General features: G+C 42.0%; 1 protein-coding gene and 1 long non-coding RNA gene across 2 annotated transcripts; both read left to right on the plus strand.

The window, feature by feature from the left end:
• The first annotated feature begins 420 nt into the window (after positions 1–420).
• Positions 421–18,013, plus strand: ccdc39 (coiled-coil domain 39 molecular ruler complex subunit). Its single transcript, XM_071376629.1, has 20 exons — positions 421–631; positions 885–1,004; positions 1,250–1,396; positions 1,605–1,763; positions 1,968–2,060; positions 2,301–2,429; positions 2,854–3,045; positions 3,337–3,440; positions 3,728–3,860; positions 4,341–4,535; positions 6,111–6,275; positions 6,558–6,695; positions 6,848–7,056; positions 7,785–7,908; positions 9,673–9,832; positions 11,535–11,641; positions 12,101–12,241; positions 12,509–12,688; positions 13,277–13,365; positions 17,722–18,013. Exons 1-20 carry the CDS (start codon positions 542–544, stop codon positions 17,897–17,899), a joined length of 2,853 nt encoding a protein of 950 aa, XP_071232730.1. The 5' UTR covers positions 421–541; the 3' UTR covers positions 17,900–18,013.
• An 833-nt stretch (positions 18,014–18,846) lies between these two features.
• LOC139560114 (uncharacterized) lies at positions 18,847–20,265 on the plus strand. Its single transcript, XR_011671868.1, has 4 exons — positions 18,847–18,966; positions 19,316–19,423; positions 19,522–19,598; positions 19,838–20,265. It is a non-coding gene; the product is annotated as an uncharacterized lncRNA (long non-coding RNA).
• The last annotated feature ends 458 nt before the right edge of the window (positions 20,266–20,723 follow it).

A 20,723-nucleotide genomic window follows, 5' to 3' on the forward strand; every position in this document is an offset into this window, starting at 1 on the left:
TTTTACTACAGATGTTTCTCAAATAGTGATGGCCTTTGTACGCTACTGGCTTGAGAGTGAATTAACTATTCTTTAATGCGGTTAATTTATTTTAGTTATCTAGGCAAGTCAGTTAAGAACAAATTCTTATTTACAATGATGACCTACAATGTTAAGTATGTTGTTTGGATAGAAAATAGGCAGGATGGTTTATTGTAAAATAGTAATAGTATAACCTTTTGGTGTGATTCACAAAGTTTTTAGTGGATAAACTGAGTATAGTGACTCCGGTTGCATGCATTGCCAAGTGGTAGTAGTTGTGTGGCCCTCTTGTGACGCGTGCGATTTTTTTTACAACCGGATGATGTGGTAACTAGCCACCTGACACGGTTGCTAGGGGCCAGCATTGACAACACAGCGGTTTTGTAGCATGTTATGACCCTTACAAGTTGTCAAAAATAGAACAAAGTAGCAATTTGTTACTTATTGTAAATAATTAGTTGGTACATTGGGCTGGCTTGATATTCAGTTCTAAAACTTGGAATTTAGCCTTAGAGAAAAAATGTCGAACATACTTTTATCGGAGGTAGGCTGGGACGAGGGCTTTGCCATCCCAGTTGCCAATGCAGAAAATAAATGTTTGGAAGATGAGGTAAGTGTCTGTTAGCTAACAGTTTATTAGCTTATTTGTACCAGAATATCTGACATTTCATTTGTTTCATCTGTATTTGATATAAATCGACATATTTATGCCCCAGTTACATAGCGGACAGTAGGTAGGTATCTAACGTTAACGTTAGTTAGCGAACGTTAGCTAGCTAAAACGAAACAGCTAACGTTAGCTGGGATGAACATCAGTCCAATGTGAAATATGACTGTCATTTGCACTTCCTACCTCTCCACAGCTTCAAATGAAACAAAATCAGAAGTTACAACTGGAGAACAAACTTGGTGGATACAAGGATAGAATACAAGCCATGGCTGAACACCTGAAAAATGTTAGGCAGGAGTTATCTCAAACTCAGGTAAAGCTACTTGGCCATTTTGGAATTCCATAAAAAGAGACTTCTGAGGTTCTGACCCAAAACTATTTAGCTCATGCATAGATCTAGAACATTACTGTATGAGTAGTAGTTATATTGCTAAGTAATTCTGTTTATGCAAGGATCAATGAATAATGCCATGTGAACACAGGTATGACAGTAATCTTTTTGCAACAACTCTGAAATGCTATCCTATAACTGGTTTATTTTTATCTGTACTTTGTTAGGCTCTGTGCAAAGCCAGGGAGAAAGAGACTGAGTCGGAGATGCATTTCAAGGCCCTGGCGGAGAGAGAGGTGGGCCGCCTGCATCAGGAGATTACACAGCTCGACAACGAGCTTGGAGCACTGAGGGAGAAGAAGAATGCACAAGAGGTTATTCTACATACCATCAACATCCTGGTCTTTCTGTTCTAAAACAGAGGTCTTTCCTCAAAACAACATGGGTCTCTCTCTCTCTCTGTGACTGAGAATTATCTGGCCTGTTGTTCTATTTCCAACTGTTAGTATTCACTGGAACATACAACATATTCAGTGTATGTTCCACTGTATTAGATAAATGTCTAGCCATCTGTTTCCTCAGAACAACATCTTCAAAGCCACCCAGAAGCTGGAAGAGCTGAAAAGCCAGCTGAATTGGGACCAGCAGACCCTGGATGCCTGGCTTGAGGAGTCGGCACACAAGGACGAGGACACCATGGCCATCATCAAGTACGCCCAGCAGGACGAGAGCAGGATACGGGTACGTCATGGGTGTTGTGAGTGACCGACTGATGGGGGTACGTAAACCCGGGTACCCTGCGTGGTCTTGGATCTCAGTTACAGTGGCAAGCAACTACATTCCTTTCAGGATCCTCTAGAATGAACAGTTCACTGACAATGGGATATTTTTTAATGAACAGTACAATATATTTTCTAAACTACTGTTTGCATTCTTTGTTTACAGGAGCTCACCTTGTTGATAGAGAAGATGACGCTTGAGGCCAACCAAAAGCACAAGGCACTGGACAATGAACTGACTGAGACCATATCAGCACAGGTCTAAAACCCCAGCTATCTTACAGTTCAGTACATTAACTAGTACAGAACAACACAGGAATATCAGTCAATGTTCATTCACCCGCAACTGAGATTCTTTTGTTGACATTTAAGCTACTTTGTGTCCATTGATGACACACTAGAGATTTATACGTCCCACATCAAACAGAAAGCATTTATTCTTCCTTGTTGATATACATCAGAGTGTGTCTCATTTATTGTAGTTGTGCTCTGCCAACAGATTGGTCTGGATAAGACAGCAGAAAACTTCCGCCAGGCTCACCTAGAGAGACAGGAGCTGATCCACCAGTGGGAGAACACCATCGAGCAGATGAAGAAGAGAGACAGCGAGATGCAGCAGTGTTCAATGGTAACCACTAGATGGCAGCCTGCAGTTATTACAGTCAGTCAGTCATACAATATTTGAGCTGACGATGGGATATCATAGCCTGGATAAACCAGATTGAATGCTACACTCACTTTGCTTCACTATCATTTTGTCAAGTTCAACCAGGCTAGGAATATTATAGCAGTTAGAAACTATTGTAAAGACACGAGTTCACTAGTTTACTTTTTCACATACTCACTTGGTCCAGAAACGATTAGATATATTTTATAGGTATTTTATAGTTGAAACAACACTGTTTCAACACCCCTTTTTATATTACGACACCTTAAGATGAATCTATCAAAATCATTAAAAAGGCTACATGAAAGTGACTGATGTACAACTGTGAAGTTTCTAAAATAATGGTCTGACAATGTAAGCAATGGATTTTGCTATATATTTCCAGCTTCTCACCCAAGTCAACCAGGACATCAGAGAGAAGAATGGAGTGATCAAGGAGAAGAAGACCTTCCTGGAGAGCGAGACGGAGAACAACAAGGAGTACGAGAAGAAGATAGCCATGGCCGACCGGCAGGCGGCCAAGCTGAGACGGGAGTTCCAGGAGCAGGAGAGTAACCGCACCAGACTACAGGACGAGGTGAGTCTGTCTGCTGTGTGTCTGTCTGTCCAGAGCTTTCTTCCCAGGACGAAACATTAACAAATTAGTATTTCATAATTTGCATATATTTATAGGCATTATAACATTGCAATTCATCAGCATTTATACGCATGTAATTACATTTATAGTGTCTTCAAGAAAGTGATTAAAAAAGTGTAACCAAATCATTTAGTCAATGCTTTCTGCTGACAGGTTTTTTTATTCTGTATGACTTCTTTCTATGGGAATGATGGCTTGTCTTATATTTTATTATCACGTATCTCTTTCTAGTTGGAGAGTCTGAAAGGGACAGTGGACAGAGCAGCTACTGATGTCGAGTCCATGAGGTCCCAGCTATCCAACATGAAAAAGGACATCCAGGACAAAAACAACAAGTGAGACATAGAGATCGGCAGGCCTCAGTACCAGTCAAATAGGAATAATTGGAGGCATCGTTTTGGTGGGAACTAACCGTTTACATTTAAATGAATTCCCTCACAGGGATTCTTTATGTAATTCTGTGGAATACCCACCCTCTCATTAGTTCTGGTGTGTGTGTGTGTGTGTGTGTGTGTGTGTGTGTGTGTGTGTGTGTGTGTGTGTGTGTGTGTGTGTGTGTGTGTGTGTGTGTGTGTGTGTGTGTGTGTGTGTGTGTGTGTGTGTGTAAAAAAACCTGGTCCAGGCTAAAGGGGGCCAAGCTTCATAACACAGCCCTGGAGGAGAAGCTGAAGACAGTGACTGAGACGACCCTCAGCGTGGAGGAGAGGGCCGCTCAGATGGAGCAAGTACTGAAGGAAGAGGAGCAAACTATCAAAGTGAGTGCACTCCACATGATAAAACAATGTTTTTGTTATAATATCAGTATGTTTATCGGAAAGAGTGTCTGCATGGTTCTGGGAATGGCAGGCTGCAGTTGCGTTGAGCTAACTTGTGCATTTTACCTAGCAATTCACATGGTCACAATATGAACTCGATATCGCTAGATATTTAGAAGTATATGAACATTGTATCAATCAAACTGATATATTAAATCCCATTCTGACTGACTGTATTCTCACATTTAGATATTTTCATTTAGATGCTCTGATGTCATTCTATTCATTCCCATGAGGAATGTAGTGTTACATTGTGTTGTGGTTCTCTTTCGTAATTTTGCCAAACGGGGACACATCTCGGATGTCTTTCTTTGGAGCTGGTGAACCATGTGTTGACTTCAGTGTCACATTGTGTTGGTTAATGTACTCATGACCATGTTGTGGTGAACTGTCTCATTCTGCGTCTGTCGTGGGCTGCAGGACATGGACGCCCAGCTGCACCGCCACCGCGAGGTGCTATTCCGTGAGAGCCAGGAGGTACAGGCCCTGAGGTTGAAGGAGAAGGACTCCATGGCCGTGCTCTCTGGGAGCCGGGTGGCCCTCTCCAACCTGGACAGCCGCCTCAGTAAACTGGACCAGAACTCCCTCAAGCAGCAGGAGATCATCTACAACCAGGCTAGACAGCAGAAACACTAGTCTTTCTCTAGTTGTTATTTTCCTATCACTAACAATATGCAATACCCACCCTGTTTATTATCTATGCATAGTCACTTTACCCCTATCTACTGTCGTGGCAGTTTCCTGTATTACCGAATGAGGAGAGTTATAAACCACATACCAGTCAGAGTTATACTTAAATTTCATCTTTAATAATATGAGCTTCAAAATCGAACTTTGACTCTCAGATCAATTCAGTGTCTATAATGAATTCTGAGAGTCCCTACAAAAGAATACCAAGATCTTTTATAGCCAAGATACACCCCTTTCAACTTACATGACGAACCACAGATCTTAGGAAAACTTCACAAAGGGCCTTTTACTTGAGAAAGGAGTATCCCATAGCCAGATAGCATTAGCTATAAATTATCGTTCAGTTTGGTCTCTAAGACGAGGTTCTAATCTCGTTCCTGGTACTTCATAGTACCAAAACATTACCTCATCCAAGGCATAACTCAATTCTCAACTCTATATTCTCCCATCTCAAATACACTCCACTCCTGGACAAGCTCACTAAGGGGAGTGAGCCTCTAGGTCATATACTAGCTCAAGATAAGTGCAACATCAGAGGGGACATACAATGGTTCCAGACACTGCCATACTCCTCCCCCCAATGGGAAAAGGAGGGAGTGACTGGCGTACAGACATTGTGGAGACAACTAACTGGTTCCCCATTAATCACGCCATCCCTTCACATGGTTTAAAAATAGATAAAGACACATTCACATAAGAAGACAATGTTCCATTCTGTCCTCCTCCACTTCTGATATTCTGCATAGCACCAGATGGTTTAACAGATACATTCACATATGAAGACAAGCCTGACCTCTCCCCTCTCTAGGCCCCAAGTGACTTTTCCCTAGCTGAGAAGGGAAAAGTGCAACTGCCAACAGTATAGTCCAAAGGGAGACATTCTAATGACAAGTATCTCACATAAGCATATTAGATAAATAAAACATCTTATTTATCTATGTTACCCAACTAATTCTGATTCATCCCCCACACTACGTGTACATATTACCTCAATTACCTCGACTAACCTGTACCCCCTGTATATAGCCTCGTTATTGTTATTTTATTGTTGCTCTTTTATTTTTTACTTTAGTTTATTTAGTAAATGTTTTTTTCTTAACTCATATTTTTCTTAACTGCATTGTTGGTTAAGGGCTTGTAATTAAACATTTCACTGTAAGGTCTACACCTGTTGTATTCGGCGCGTGTGACAAATAACATTTGATTTGAATAGTAATAACAGCATGGTCATTCAACAGACGCTTTCAGATAGCCCTTAGACCACTGTCATATGATCATTATCTATTTCTACCACCATGACCATTATAGCTAGCGTTCGCCCTAATGTCATCACATCTCCTTCTACCATTGGGGTATACAAATCAAATCTTTTCAGTGTCCTGAGGGGGGGAAGGTGTTGTCGTGCCCTCTTCACGACCTATACAGCTGGTCTTGAGGTGTATGCTTGGTGTAGTGGGTACATCACTAACTCCCTCTCCACCTCAAACGTTGCTACTCCAGGACTTCCAGATCCAGCTGCTGGAGAGGAAGATGTTGCGTCTGCGTGGCGAGGTGAACACGGAGGAGAAGCAGGTCCTGGAGAAGAAGGCCCAAAAGCTGGCCCACAGGCTGGAGGAGAAGAAGAGGACGGCCACCATGCTCACCACCCAACTCAAGAAGCTCCAGGTGGACAGACCTCTCTCGTACTGTAGAATGTTCTTGATACTATTTTTCCTGATGATTTGGGCATTTCTGTTGTTTTTGTCACCTTAAAAGTAGGAAGACTATTTCTTGCAACCCTATCTTATCATAGAAATCATCAAAAATTGTTGGTGGTTTTTCTCTCTCAGATTTTCTGTTTTCAAATTAGTCTCTATTTACAGTTACCATATAATTACATTTTAACTAATCATTATAAAAAAATCTTTATAGACATTCTGTGATTTGACTGTTTCTGTCGTCTGACAGGATGATATTCGCTGTGTGAGGAAAGAGGCGGAGAAGACAGGAGCTGAGAAGAGAGACCTAACCACCAAGATCGAGGAGCTGCACCTGTTCAACCACATCTCCGACAAGGAACTGAAGAAGCTCCGGCTCAAGAAGCAGGTGAGAACGCAGGCGCATGCGCACACACACAGTCACTGTCACTGCAGTTTTATTCAGCCAACCTTGACTTTATCAATCTGATTAAATAAAACGATTATGTGAAACTCATACTCTTACACAGCCACACGTTGCCTCTGACCTTTGACCTTCAGGACACCATGGTGGAGGACAACATCCTGAAGCTGGAGATCAAGCGTCTGCGTGACCTGCTGTACAACAAGGCGGACAGCGTGCTCTCGCTGGAGAAGCGGCGGCTGCAGCTGCAGACGGCCATGAGGGAACGGGAGGAGGAGATTAAAGCGCACCGGGAGATGCTCAACAAGCAGGTCAAGATCACTGACCAGGAGCGCCAAGGACTCAGGTATGTCTAAGACTGGCTCCCAAAAGATACCCTATTACCCAGACAGTATAGTGAATTCAGTGTTCTTAAAGGGATACTTTGGGATTTTGGCTGTGGGGGCTATTTATCTGATGCCTTTAAACCCTGAACCTGGTCATGGGGATCCACAGGGTGTGCAGCCTTTTTCTCCTTCCCAGTACTAACATACCTGGGCCCATATTCATATTTTTAGATCATAATGAATAAGATTGTATGGACGAGGGGGGGCTGATTCCAGATCAGCACTCCTACTCTGAGATGCTCTCTGAATACAGGGCTTGATGATCCAGTGCCATACGAGGGGGGTTGTGTTTGTTTTGCCCAAGGCTCATATAAAGTGGTAATGCGGCACTTGAAAAGAAAGCTGTCAAATGAATTGAACACAGGATAGCCAGACACTTGGTGTTTTGAGCCATTGTGTATACTCTATGTTTAATCAAATCGAGCTTTATTTATACAGCACATTTCAGACATGCAATGCAATGTGCGTCACAGGAAAAAATTTATAAAAACAATGAAAATGAAAACTAAAATATTTACTACATAAGAATAACAATAAAAACTTCTCTGAAATATGCCTCAAGCTCAGCACATTTTAAATGTGGAGGAAATTTCACATAGGTTTACGGGGGTAGGATTTATCAGGCCGTCAATGGTCGAGAAGAGCACTCTCAACTGATTCTATGCGTACACTGATTGGTTAATTTCAGTGCTGAGGTGCATGAGAGACTGTCCAAGGTCGACAAGATGAGGAAGCGCTATGAGATTATGACTGTCTCGATGGCTGCTCCCGAGGGAGAAGAGGAAAAATCACAGGCTTATTATGTGATCAAGGTGAGAATTCCTTCAGACACCAAAAAAACTTCACCAGCCAACTATTGCTTCAGTTAATAATTGATTTGGCTTATTGTGAAAAAATATATACAGTGGCATGAAAAAGTATGTGAACTCTTTGGAATTACCTGGATTTCTGCATAAATTGGTCATATAATTTGACAACAATAGACAAACACAGTCTGCTTAATCTAATAACACACAAACAATTATACGTTTTTATGTCTTTATTGAACACACCGTGTGAACATTCACAGTGGAGGGTGGGAAAAGTACGGTATGTGAACCCTTGGATTTAATAACTGGTTGACCCTCCTTTGGCAGCAATAACCTCAACCAAACGTTTTCTATAGTTGTGGATCAGACCTGCACAACGGTCAGGAGAAATTTTGGACCATTCCTCTTTACAAAACTGTTTCAGTTCAGCAATATTCTTGGGATGTCTGGTGTGAACCGCTCTCGAGGTCATGCCATAGCATCTCCATCGGGTTGAGGTCAGGATTTTCTTCTGTTGAAGCCATTCTGTTGTTGATTTACTTCTGTGTTTTGGGTCGTTGTCCTGTTGCATCACACAACTTCTGTTGAGCTTCAATTGGCGGACAGATAGCCTTACATTCTCCTGCAAAATGTCTTGATAAACATGGGAATTCATTTTTCTGTCAATGATAGCAAGTTGTCCAGGCCCTGAGGCGGCAAAGGAGCCCAAACCATGATGCTCCCTTCACCATAGTTTACAGTTGGGATGAGGTTTTGATGTTGGTGTGCTTTTTTTCTCTCCACATAGTGTTGTGTTCCTTTCAAACAACTCAACTGTAGTTTCATCTGTCCACAGAATATTTTGCCAGTAGCGCTGTGGAACATCCAGGTGCTCTTTTGCGAACTTCAGACGTGCAGCAATGGTTTTTTTGGACAGCAGTGGCTTCTTCCATGGTCCTCCCATGAAAACCATTCTTTAGTGTTTTACGTGTTGTAGACTCGTCAACAGAGAAGTTAGCATGTTCCAGAGATTTCTGTAAGTCTTTAGCTGACACTCTAGGATTCTTCTTAACCTCATTGAGCATGCTGCGCTGTGCTCTTGCAGTCATCTTTGCAGGACGGCCACTCCTAGGGAGAGTAGCAACAGTGTTGAACTTTCTCCATTTATAGACAATTTGTCTTACCGTGGACTGATGAACATCAAGGCTATTAGAGATACTTTTGTAACCCTTTCCAGCTTAATGCAAGTCAACAATTCTTAATCTTAGGTCTTTTGAGATCTCTTTTGTTCGAGGCATGTTTCACATCAGGCAATGCTTCATGTGAATAGCAAAATCAGATTTTGTGAGCGTTTTTTATATTGCAGGGCAGCTCTAACCAAAATCTCCAATCTCATCTCATTGATTGGACTCCAGGTTAGCTGACACCTGACTCCAATTAGCTTTTGGAGAAGTCATTAGCCTAGGGGTTCACATACTTTTTCCAACCTATACTGAATGTTTAAATTATGTATTCAATATAGACAAGAAAAATACAATAATTTGTGTGTTATTAGTTTAAGAACACTGTGTTTGTCTATTGTTGTGACTTAGAAGAAGATCAGATCACATTTCTTGACCAATTTATGCAGAATTCCAGGTAATTCCAAAGGGTTCACATACTTTTTCTTGCAACTGTAGTTTTGACAGTTGTTAATTGTTTTGAGAACATGGAACTTTGTTTACAAATCAATTGAGAAAAACGTTGTACCATTTTACTTTCTACCGTGGGTAATGTGCTTTTCATAAGGCTGCCCAAGAGAAAGAGGAGCTCCAACGTGAGGGAGACGATTTGGACGCCAAGATCCGCAAGATGGAGAAGGAGATCCGAGCGCTGGAGAACACTCTCCACGTCGTCAACAGCCGCAACACAACCTATCGCAAATCCTTCAACAAAGTGACTGAGTCCAGTGCGTACTGTATGAGGAAAGGTTCCCTGTGAGAGAAACTGATTCCAACAAATCAAATCAACATTTATTGGTCACATACACATGGTTAGCAGATGTTAATGCGAGTGTAGCGAAATGCTTGTGCTTTTAGTTCCAACCATGCAGTAATATCTAACAAGTAATCTAACAATTTCACAACAACTACCTTATACACACACAAGTCTAAAGGAATGATTAAGAATGTGTACATATAAATATATGGATGAGCGATGGTCGAACGGCATAGGCAAGATGCAGTAGATGGTATAGAGTACAGTATATACATATGAGATGAGTAGTGTAGGGTATGTAAACATTATATAAAGTGTCATTGTTTAAGTGACTAGTGATACATTTATTACATCCAATTATTGAAGTGGCTAGAGATTGAGCCTCGGACTCTATGCCTCCCCCTCACCCCAAAAAAAGATGACACAAATATGCCAGCAACAAATATTGACTCTATGCCATCACCATAGTAACACACACATCAATGTTATCAGTGTTCTATATCTATGAAGGGAAAACCCAACATAATCAGATGAGAGGATATACTATTTATAAACTATTTTATAACTTTAATGTGGTGGTTATTTTGTACTGTTGTTCTGTTCAGATCCTTTTTTACTCCTTTTTCTCCCCAATTGGTAGCTACAGTCTTGTCCCATCGCTGCAACTCCCATACGGACTCGGACGAGGCGAAGGTCGAGAGCCATGCGTCCTCCGAAAACACGACCCCGCCAAGCCGCACTGCTTCTTGACACAGTGCCCGCTTAAACCGGAAGCCAGCCGCACCAATGTGTCGGAGGAAACACCTCACAACTGGCGACGTGTCATTGTGCATGTGCCTGGCCCGCCACAGGATTCGCTATAGCGTGATGGGACAAGGACATCCCGGCCGGCCAAATGCTTCCCGGGCGACGGTTGTCCAATTGTGCGTCGCTTCATGGGTCTCCCATTCGCGTCCGGCTGCGACACGGCCCGGGATTGAACCCGGATCTGTAGTGATACCTCAAGCACTGCAGTGCCTTAGACTGCTGTGCCACTCGGGAGGCCTTCCTTTTATACGCTATTTTGGTTTTTATTTCTTTTTTTTTCTTTTTTTTCTTTTATTTTTTTTAATTTTTATCCCCTTTTCTCCCCAATTTTTCGTGGTATCCAATCGCTAGTAATTACTATCTTGTCTCATCGCTACAACTCCCGTACGGGCTCGGGAGAGACGAAGGTCGAAAGTCATGCGTCCTCCGAAGCACAACCCAACCTAGCCGCACTGCTTCTTAACACAGCGCGCCTCCAACCCGGAAGCCAGCCGCACCAATGTGTCGGAGGAAACACCGTGCACCCGCCCCCTCGGTTAGCGCGCACTGCGCCCGGCCCGCCACAGGAGTCGCTGGAGCGCGATGAGACAAGGATATCCCTACCGGCCAAACCCTCCCTAACCCGGACGACGCTAAGCCAATTGTGCGTCGCCCCACGGACCTCCCGGTCGCGGCCGGCTGCGACAGAGCCTGGGCGCGAACCCAGACTCTGGTGGCGCAGCATAGCACTGCGATGCAGTGCTCTAGACCACTGCGCCACCCGGGAGGCCGGTTTTTATTTCTTGCTTCATGCTGTAAAGTGTGTTGGTACAACTCTTTAATGTTTTTATAGAAGTAAACAATGAACCCAAAACTCTGTTTTGAAGGTGAGGAGTATCAGGAGAAACTGAAGCTGGATGAGCAGAAGAGAGCCGTTGAGGAGAAGTACAAGTACAAGAGGAGGCAGATCCGAGAACTGCAGGAGGACATTCAGGTACTTCTCCACCAAAGCAAACATGACTGGGGCCAGGAGTTTTACTGGACTACTTAACCTGATCAGGAAAACTCCTGGTCCTAGCCTTGACGTGAGCGTGGGTTTTCCACCAGGCCATCATCTTCTCACATGAAACTGGAGTAGAATCATCTTTTGTGTACTTCATTTCCATGTTGTTACTTTACCTCTCTGTCTCTCTCTGCCTTTCCCATGTGCAGTGTGTTAGATCTGTCCTAAGCCCTATCATGATCTCTTTTGTCTTCATCACACGCCTTACATTGGCTGCTCGTGTCCAAGAACAACAGGTCCAATATAGACTTGTCTGACAACTCACTCTTAACTATCATACAGTGCAATCATAACTGTGGTGTGTGTGTGTGTGTGTGTGTGTGTGTGTGTGTGTGTGTGTGTGTGTGTGTGTGTGTGTGTGTGTGTGTGTGTGTGTGATTAAATCGGTAGGGCATGAACAATACACTCGACAACCTGCTTCAAGAGGAGGCCGTTCAGAATGTGAGGACTGAAGAGACCCAGTCACGTATCATGTCTCTGAACAGAGAACTGGTTTCCCAGCAGGAGAAACTACACAGGGTCACTAAGCAGGTTTGATACCACCACCCAACAATTCACACCATCGCAACAAGTGTGTTCACACCATTCTTCAATGACGAAAGAAAAACATGAAATACGAAATGTACTTTACTATAGTCCCCCTTATGTATGCATTCATAAAGCCTTTATAACAGCTACACAATACATATAACGTCTGTCATAGGCAGTCATGAACATGAATTGGTCATAGGGTCAGGAAAAAATCCTGGCCCTACTTATCACTGCTCTGTGTTCATCCCTTGCTATTCTCCATGACAGTGCTCCAAACTGACCAAAGAGATCCGGTCGGGCAAGAAGGCCAAGGAGGAGACGTTTGAGGAGAGGGACATTGAGCTGAGGGAGCTGAAGGACTTCAATAAGAATATCAACAAGATGCTGCTGGTTGCCATGGAGGAACAGCCTGACCTCAGATCAGCTCTACACATGTACTTTGTCCAGGTAGCCTTCTTTTCTTTTTACTATAAAAAGTATGACGTTTTTCTCCATGCAGCTGATAATACTATACACTCTTCGAAAAAAGATGCCGCCTAGAACCAAGAAGGGTTCTTCAATTGTCCCCATAGAAGAACCCTCTGAAAATAACAATTTTTGGTTTCAAGTAGAATCCTTTCACTAATACGAGGTTCTACGTGAAACCTTTTACCACTAAAATATTCTAAGTAGAACATTTTTCACAACCAAAGGGTTCTCCTATGGGGAGAAACAAAGATTTTTTTTCTTCTAAAAGTGTAGGTGTGCAAATTATACCTTTTTAACCTTGTAGAGTTTGGCAAGGCAATGACTCCATTCTGGAATTCTGACAGCAAATTGCACTGATGTTAGTTGATTCAAGGAAATGCTAAATGTTAGGTTTTAGGGACAGCTAAGTTTCAAACAAATCTAATAAAACAAAACTAATCAATTTCTGGCAACTTACTCTAAAAGCAAACAAGAAGTTGACCCATCCCATTAAGTCTCATTTTGGATGGCCTTTTACTCAGGACTAAAAAGGTCTAATTTAATTTGTGTGTACTGTATGTGTCTCAGGCCAACTTGCCCCTGCCGTCTCCTGCCTCCACCCCTGCCAGCCGACAAAGCTCAAAGACTAACTCTGCTCGCAGCTCCGTCTCTCTCAGGTACGTCACAACTATTTTACACAGTCAATCTAGCTCAGGGGTCTACAATATACATTCCGTAGCCAAATACCCTCTAGAGACAATTTTTGGGGGCCGACGGGTAAAAAAAAATGAAAGAGACTCACAGTTAGGAGCATATTTGAAAGCTACATTCCTTTTCTTCTTGACACATTTTAAAACCCCAAAGGTTTTTCCTGTTTAGCTGTTTTTTGGATGTCTTGTTTTTAGACTGCTACAACGGAATTGTCCATACTGTTATTTCTGAGTCTCAAAGTTTCCAATATTATCTACTGATAATTTACACAGAGTGTACAAAACATTTGAACACCTTCCTAATATTGAGTTGAACCACCCTTTTGCCCTCAGAACAGCCTCAATTCGTCAGAGCATGGACTCTACAAGGTGTCCAAAGCATTCCACAGGGATGCTGGCCCATGTTGACTCCAATGTTTCCCACAGTTGTGTGAAGTTGGCTGGATTTCCTTTGGGTGGTGGACCATTCTTGATATACATGGGAAACTGTAGAGTGTGAAAAACCCAGCAGCGTTGCAGTTCTTGACACAAACCGGTGCGCCTGGCACCTAATACCATACACCGTTCAAACGCACTTAATCTTTTGTCTTGGTCATTCACCCTTTCAATGGCACACATACAGTGCATTCGGAAAGTATTCAGACCCCTTCCCTTTTTCCACATTGTGTTACAGTCTTATTATAAAATGGATTAAATTAATTTCTTTCATCATCAATCTACACACAATACCCCATAATGACAAAGTGAAAGTCAGGTTTTTAGAAATGTTTGCAAAATTATTAAAAAATTAAAAAACAGATGCCTTATTTGCAGAACTATTCAGATCCTTTGCTATGAGACTCAAAATTGAGCTCAGATGCTTCCTGTTTCCATTGATCATCCTTGAGATGTTTCTACAACTTGATTGGAGTCCATCTGTGGTAAATTCAATTTATTGAACATGATTTGAAAAGGCACACACCTGTCTATATAAGGTCCCACAGTTGACAGTGCATGCCAGAGCAAAAACCAAGCCATGAGGTTGAAGGAATTGTCCATAGAGCTCAGAGACAGGATTGTGTTGAGGCACAGATCTAGGGAAGGGTACAAAAACATTTCTGTAGCGTTGAAGGTCCCCAAGAACACAGTGGCCTCCATCATTTTTAAATGGAAGACGTTTGGAACCACCAAGACTCTTCCTAGAGCTGGCTGCCTGGCCAAACTGAGCAATCGGGGGAGAAGGGCCTTGGGGTGTGTTCATAAATTCAATCTGGAGTGCCAGAGTGGGCTCAGAGTGCGCTCGGGGCGTTCGGAAATTCAGAGCGTTGTTTTTTTATTTTTTTTTATTTAACCTTTATTTAACCAGGTAGGCAAATTGAGAACACGTTCTCATTTACAATTGCGACCTGGCCAAGATAAAGCAAAGCAGTTCGACACATACAACAACACATAGTTACACATGGAGTAAAACAAACATATAGTCAATAATACAGTGAAAAAAAGTCTATATACAATGTGAGCAAGTGAGGTGAGATAAGGGAGGTGAAGGCAAACAAATATATGTATAAATAAATAAAATAAATAAATAAAAATATAAAAGGCCATGGAGGTGAAGTGAATACAACACAGCAAGTAAAATAAAACTAAAAAAAAACCCTGGAATGGTTGGTTTGCAGCGGAAGAAAGTGCAAAGTAGAGACAGAAAATAATGGGGTGCAAAGGAGCAAAATAAATTAATAAAATAAATACAGTAGGTAAAGAGGTAGTTGTTTGGGCTAAATTGTAGATGGGTTATGTACAGGTGCAGTAATCTATGAGCTGCTCTGACAGCTGGTGCTTAAAGCTAGTGAGGGAGATAGGTGTTTCCAATTTCAGAGATTTTTGTAGTTCGTTCCAGTCATTGGCAGCAGAGAACTGGAAGGAGAGGCGTCCAAAGGAAGAATTGGTTTTGGGGGTGACTAGAGAGATATACCTGCTGGAGCGCGTGCTACAGATAGGTGCTGCTATGGTGACCAGCGAGCAGAGATAAGGGGGGACTTTACCTAGCAGGGTCTTGTAGATGACCTGGAACCAGTGGGTTTGGCGACGAGTATGAAGCGAGGGCCAGCCAACGAGAGTGTACAGGTCGCAGTGGTGGGTAGTATATGGGGCTTTGGTGACAAAACGGATGGCACTGTGATAGACTGCATCCAATTTATTGAGTAGGGTTTTGGAGGCTATTTTGTAAATGACATCACCGAAGTCGAGGATTGGTAGGATGGTCAGTTTTACAAGGGTATGTTTGGCAGCATGAGTAAAGGATGCTTTGTTGCGGAATAGGAAGCCAATTCTAGATTTGACTTTGGATTGGAGATGTTTGATGTGAGTCTGGAAGGAGAGTTTACAGTCTAACCAGACACCTAGGTATTTGTAGTTGTCCACATATTCTAAGTCAGAACCGTCCAAAGTAGTGATGTTGGACAGGCGGGCAGGGGCAGGCAGCGATCGGTTGAAGAGCATGCATTTGGTTTTACTTGTATTTAAGAGCAGTTGGAGGCCACGGAAGGAGAGTTGTATGGCATTGAAGCTCGCCTGGAGAGTTGTTAACACAGTGTCAAAAGAAGGGCCAGAAGTATACAGAATAGTGTCGTCTGCGTAGAGGTGGATCAGAGAATCACCAGCAGCAAGAGCGACATCATTGATGTATACAGAGAAGAGAGTCGGTCCAAGAATTGAACCCTGTGGCACCCCCATAGAGACTGCCAGAGGCCCGGACAACAGACCCTCCGATTTGACACACTGAACTCGATCAGAGAAGTAGTTGGTGAACCAGGCGAGGCAATCATTAGAGAAACCAAGGCTGTCGAGTCTGCCAATGAGGATGTGGTGATTGACAGAGTCAAAAGCCTTGGCCAGGTCAATGAATACGGCTGCACAGTATTGTTTCCTATCGATGGCGGTTACGATGTCGTTTATGACCTTGAGTCAATTGTAAAATTGTAAAATTGTCTGTTCGTAAATTCGGAGTGTTTCGCTCTCGGAGCGTTCAGAATGCACACTGCTAAAGTTGGCTAGCTTGCTAGCTACTTCCAGACACAAATGAGAGAACACCTCACTCTAACCATTTTACTCGCCCTTGCAGAGTTATCCAGAGCATTGGTGACTAACTGTGCTGCTGGCAACAATTGAATTACGCTTTTTTGCCGATGTTTATCGACACTGGCCATATTCTGCTGGTGTTGAACGTTCGTAAATTCATCAGTTATACTGCGCTCTGGCACACTCAGACAATAGTGCTCTGAAATCAGAGTAAATGGCCAGAATGAATTTTCGAACACACTACTGGTCAGGGAGTTGACCAATAACCCGATGGTCGCTCTGACAGATGGGAGAACATTCCAGAGCAACAACCATCTCTGCAGCACTCCACCAATCAGGCCTTTATGGTAGAGTGGCCAGACGGAAGCCACTCCTCAGTAAAAGGCACATAACAGCCCGGTTGGAGTTTGCCAAAAGGCCCCTAAAGGACTCTCAGACCATGAGAAACAAGATTCTCTGGTCTGATGAAACCAAGATTGAACTCTTTGGCCTGAATGCCAAGCATCACGTCTGGACGAATACCTGGCACCATCCCTACGGTGAAGCTTGGTGGTGGCAGCACCATGCTGTGGGGATGTTTTCAGAGGCTGGGACTGGGAGACTAGTCAGGATCGAGGGAAAGATCAATGGAGCAAAGTACAGAGAGATCCTTGATGAAAACCTTCTCCAGAGTGCTCAGGACCTCAGACTGGGGTAAAGGTTCACCTTCCAACAGGACAACAACCCTAAGCAGACAGCCAAGACAATGCAAGAGTAGCTTCGGGACAAGTCTCTGAATGTCCTTGAGTGGCCCAGCCAGAGCCTGGACTTGAACCCGATCAAACATCTCTGGAGAGACCTGAAAATAGCTGTGCAGCGATGCTCCGTTTATTTTAATTATTTATTTGCAAACTTAATTTTTTAAAATATTTTTGGCTTTGTCGTTATGGGTTATTGTGTGTAGATTGATGAGGGGAAAAAACGATTTAATCCATTTTAGAATAAAGCTATAATGTAACAAAATGTGGAAAAAGTCAAGGGGTCTGAATACTTTCCGAATGCACTGTACACAATCCATATCTCAATTGTCTTAAGGCTCAGAAATCCTTCCTTAACCTGTCTTCTACTGATTGAAGTTGATTTAACAGGTGACATCAATAAGGGATCATAGCTTTCATCTGGATTCACCTGGTCAGTCTGTCATGGAAAGAGCATGTTTTGTACACTCATTGTGTGTCAATATGTTCTTGTAAAATATAGCTTCTTAAATGTATTTTTCCACTGCAGGTCAGCTGGGTCTTCAACAAGCAGCAGCCCAAGGGCGTCGTCAGTGCAGTCTCCCCCTGTTAAGACTCTGGAGCTGGGCTTGGGGTTGTCTGTTACGTCCCCTCCTCTCACCTCTCCACGGGACTCCCATACACCCAGCTCCACCAGCAGCAGCGGCAGCAAGCGCCAGAGCCCATAGAGAAACCCTACAATAGGACAGCCTCACTTACAGCACCAGAAGGCTAATGTGACTGTAGTGCCATTAGGAAAGAGAATGTGTGTCACTGTTCAATGTGTACTGAACAACCGTTTGGTGAGTTGATTGATTTGCATGTTTTTCATGTTTTGCATGTGATATGAGAAATACACTTAAATAATATATATATAATATATGATTTACCTTTTTTTTGAAAGGCACATATTCTCCATTTGTCAGCTAACCTTTATAGAATTGTATTGTAAATGTGCATAAAAATATGTACTTTTTCTAAATTAATTTTTACTCCTGGCAATGTGTTTCTGGATATATCCCAATAAAATTGATGGTTGCTTGTCAGAATGATCAATTAGTTGATAATACACTTGTTTTGTTTAAATGCCCAATGTAGTCAAAAACGTGTTTTTTTTCTGTGTTTAATATATATATCCACACGATGAGGTTGGAATAATACTGTAAAAATTATGATAATGCCCTTTTAGCGTAAGAGCTGTTTGAAAAGACCACCTGAAGTTTCAGACTGTTTTGGTGGGATGGTGTTTTGGCCTGCCTGGTGACAAAAATTCTTGCTTGAGAAATTGCTCTTTGTTAACAAGCAATTTTTGTTTATTTTTGACATTTTTATTGAAAACAATCCCAGTAAGGTGCTTAATTGTTACCCAGAAATGATGTGATATTGAGATAAAAAAACGGCTTCATTGGACCTTTAAAAAATACTGGTTGAGGTTTTGACATAAAATCTCGTGAGACAGATATATGGAACACCTTCCTCATAGCTATTAAAATAGTTCAAGAGGAGGCGGTCAGACCTTTTTCTGAAATCACTTGTGCCTCAAATGAATTTTTGAAAACCTGGGCATTATTTAAAAGGCAAATCCCTCCCACAATGAATAGAGGAGACAACTTCCTCATGCTGAACAAAGATTGTCAGACGGACTCGCTGAACAGAATCTGTCAGAGGTTTAGTCCAGAAAACAGTGACTGTTGAAGCATGACCAAACCCAGATATCAGTGAAGATGTGTCTTCCAGTCATTAGTAGTGAGCATGAGTAAGTCAACAACAACAAAAATTGTGTGGAAAAGAATAGAAGAATACAATTGAACAAATCAGATGATTGAATGTGGATCAAATGCTGATATTTAAAATATAGTAGGAAGTAGAGAAGTGTGATGACTACTGTGAAAACAACGTTATTATGTATTTTTGTATTGCTTGTTGTGATCATAAAGTAGATATACTAGAATGGGTACTAGTCTGTTTGGGCTATCATTCCACTCCTTATAATGTAATGTTTTGCATAAGACACGGAGTACAGGGAGTGGAATGTTTAGCCTAAAACAGGTTTGGATTTCAGGCTAATGAGAGATACAGCTTCATGTCAATATTTACCCCATCAGCTTCAACTACAATGGGACCAAGGACTATCACGACACAGGTGACAACACCTCCAACTCTTACTACCCCTTACGTGGACCCACCTTTTGGTACTAAACCCCTGGAAAGTGGTGGGTATTTAAGCATAAAGTAAATACATTGAATTATGATACTCGGCTAATTGTCTTTAATTTACTGAAATAATTTGAATATTCTTGCCCAAATATAGGATTTGCAATTCTTCAGATCGCTGTCCAATCTTATCAGGAGCTAAATGAGACCACAGTTGATCCAGTCTTGAGTCAGGTAATATTTAGACCACAGTTGATCCCGTCTTGAGTCAGGTGACATTTCCTCATTCAATCATGGTGGTTTGCTTTTTTTTATTTTTCTTATCTATATCCCAGGTAGCAATGTATGTATATATTTTATATAAAGTTCCAATGCATATGATTTATCTATTATACAAGTATATATATTGGAAAATTAGATCTAGATTAGATGAGCTTGAGTTGAACTAAATAGTGATCTATTTTCTCTACTAGCTCTACAACATCTTTCGGGCACAGCAACCTGATCTGAATATTCGACTGACTGTGAAAACTGTCCAGAAAGTTTGATGGATTATGATCCAAGGCATAGCAGATTGAAGTTCTAATGGTACATCATGTTCTGCAGATGTGAACTATTGTACTGTATTTTCAATGATTTTATGCTGTTTAATATCAGTCATTATATTCATGTTAATAATATATTTGAACTTATCATTTAATTGACTTATATTGACATGCTGCACATTCCTGTCACCATCTGGGGGAGGAGCTGTAATTCAAGAGTTATGTCACAACTTTTCCCACTTTCATAGAATCTTGTCATCTGTTTCCAGTGTTTTCTGATGGATTTGATGTTGGACTGAATAGTCCTAACTACTGTAATCTTTTCTTTGGCTATAAACATGTTACAAATACTGCAACTGTTCTCACACTCATGTTAATTCAACAGATCCAGTGACTTCAAGTCTTTTTTTAACTTCAAACATAAAATTGTTAAGTGTTTTTAATTGAGTATTCACAAATATCAACGTAAAAAATGTACCATGTACATTTTAGAACGATGTTTGAAACTAAGTCACGTAGGCCTATGTTATTATGAACATACTGAACCAGAGGGCTCCAGAGAGTTTAGCCTATTTTATTTTACCTGAGTAGCCAGCAGCATACCATCCTGCATCCCACTGCTGGCTTACTTCTGAAGCCAATCAGGGTTGTCCTTGGATGGGAGACCAGATGCTGCTGGAAGTGGTGTTGGAGGGCCAGTAGGAGGCACCTTTTCCTTTGGTCTAAAAAAAATATATCCCAATGCCCCAGGGCAGCGATTGGGGAGATTGTCCTGTGTAGGGTGCCATCTTTCGGATGGGATGTTAAATGGGTG

This window comes from Salvelinus alpinus, chromosome 30, assembly GCF_045679555.1.
Source record: "Salvelinus alpinus chromosome 30, SLU_Salpinus.1, whole genome shotgun sequence".
Taxonomy (NCBI): Eukaryota; Metazoa; Chordata; class Actinopteri; order Salmoniformes; family Salmonidae; genus Salvelinus; species Salvelinus alpinus.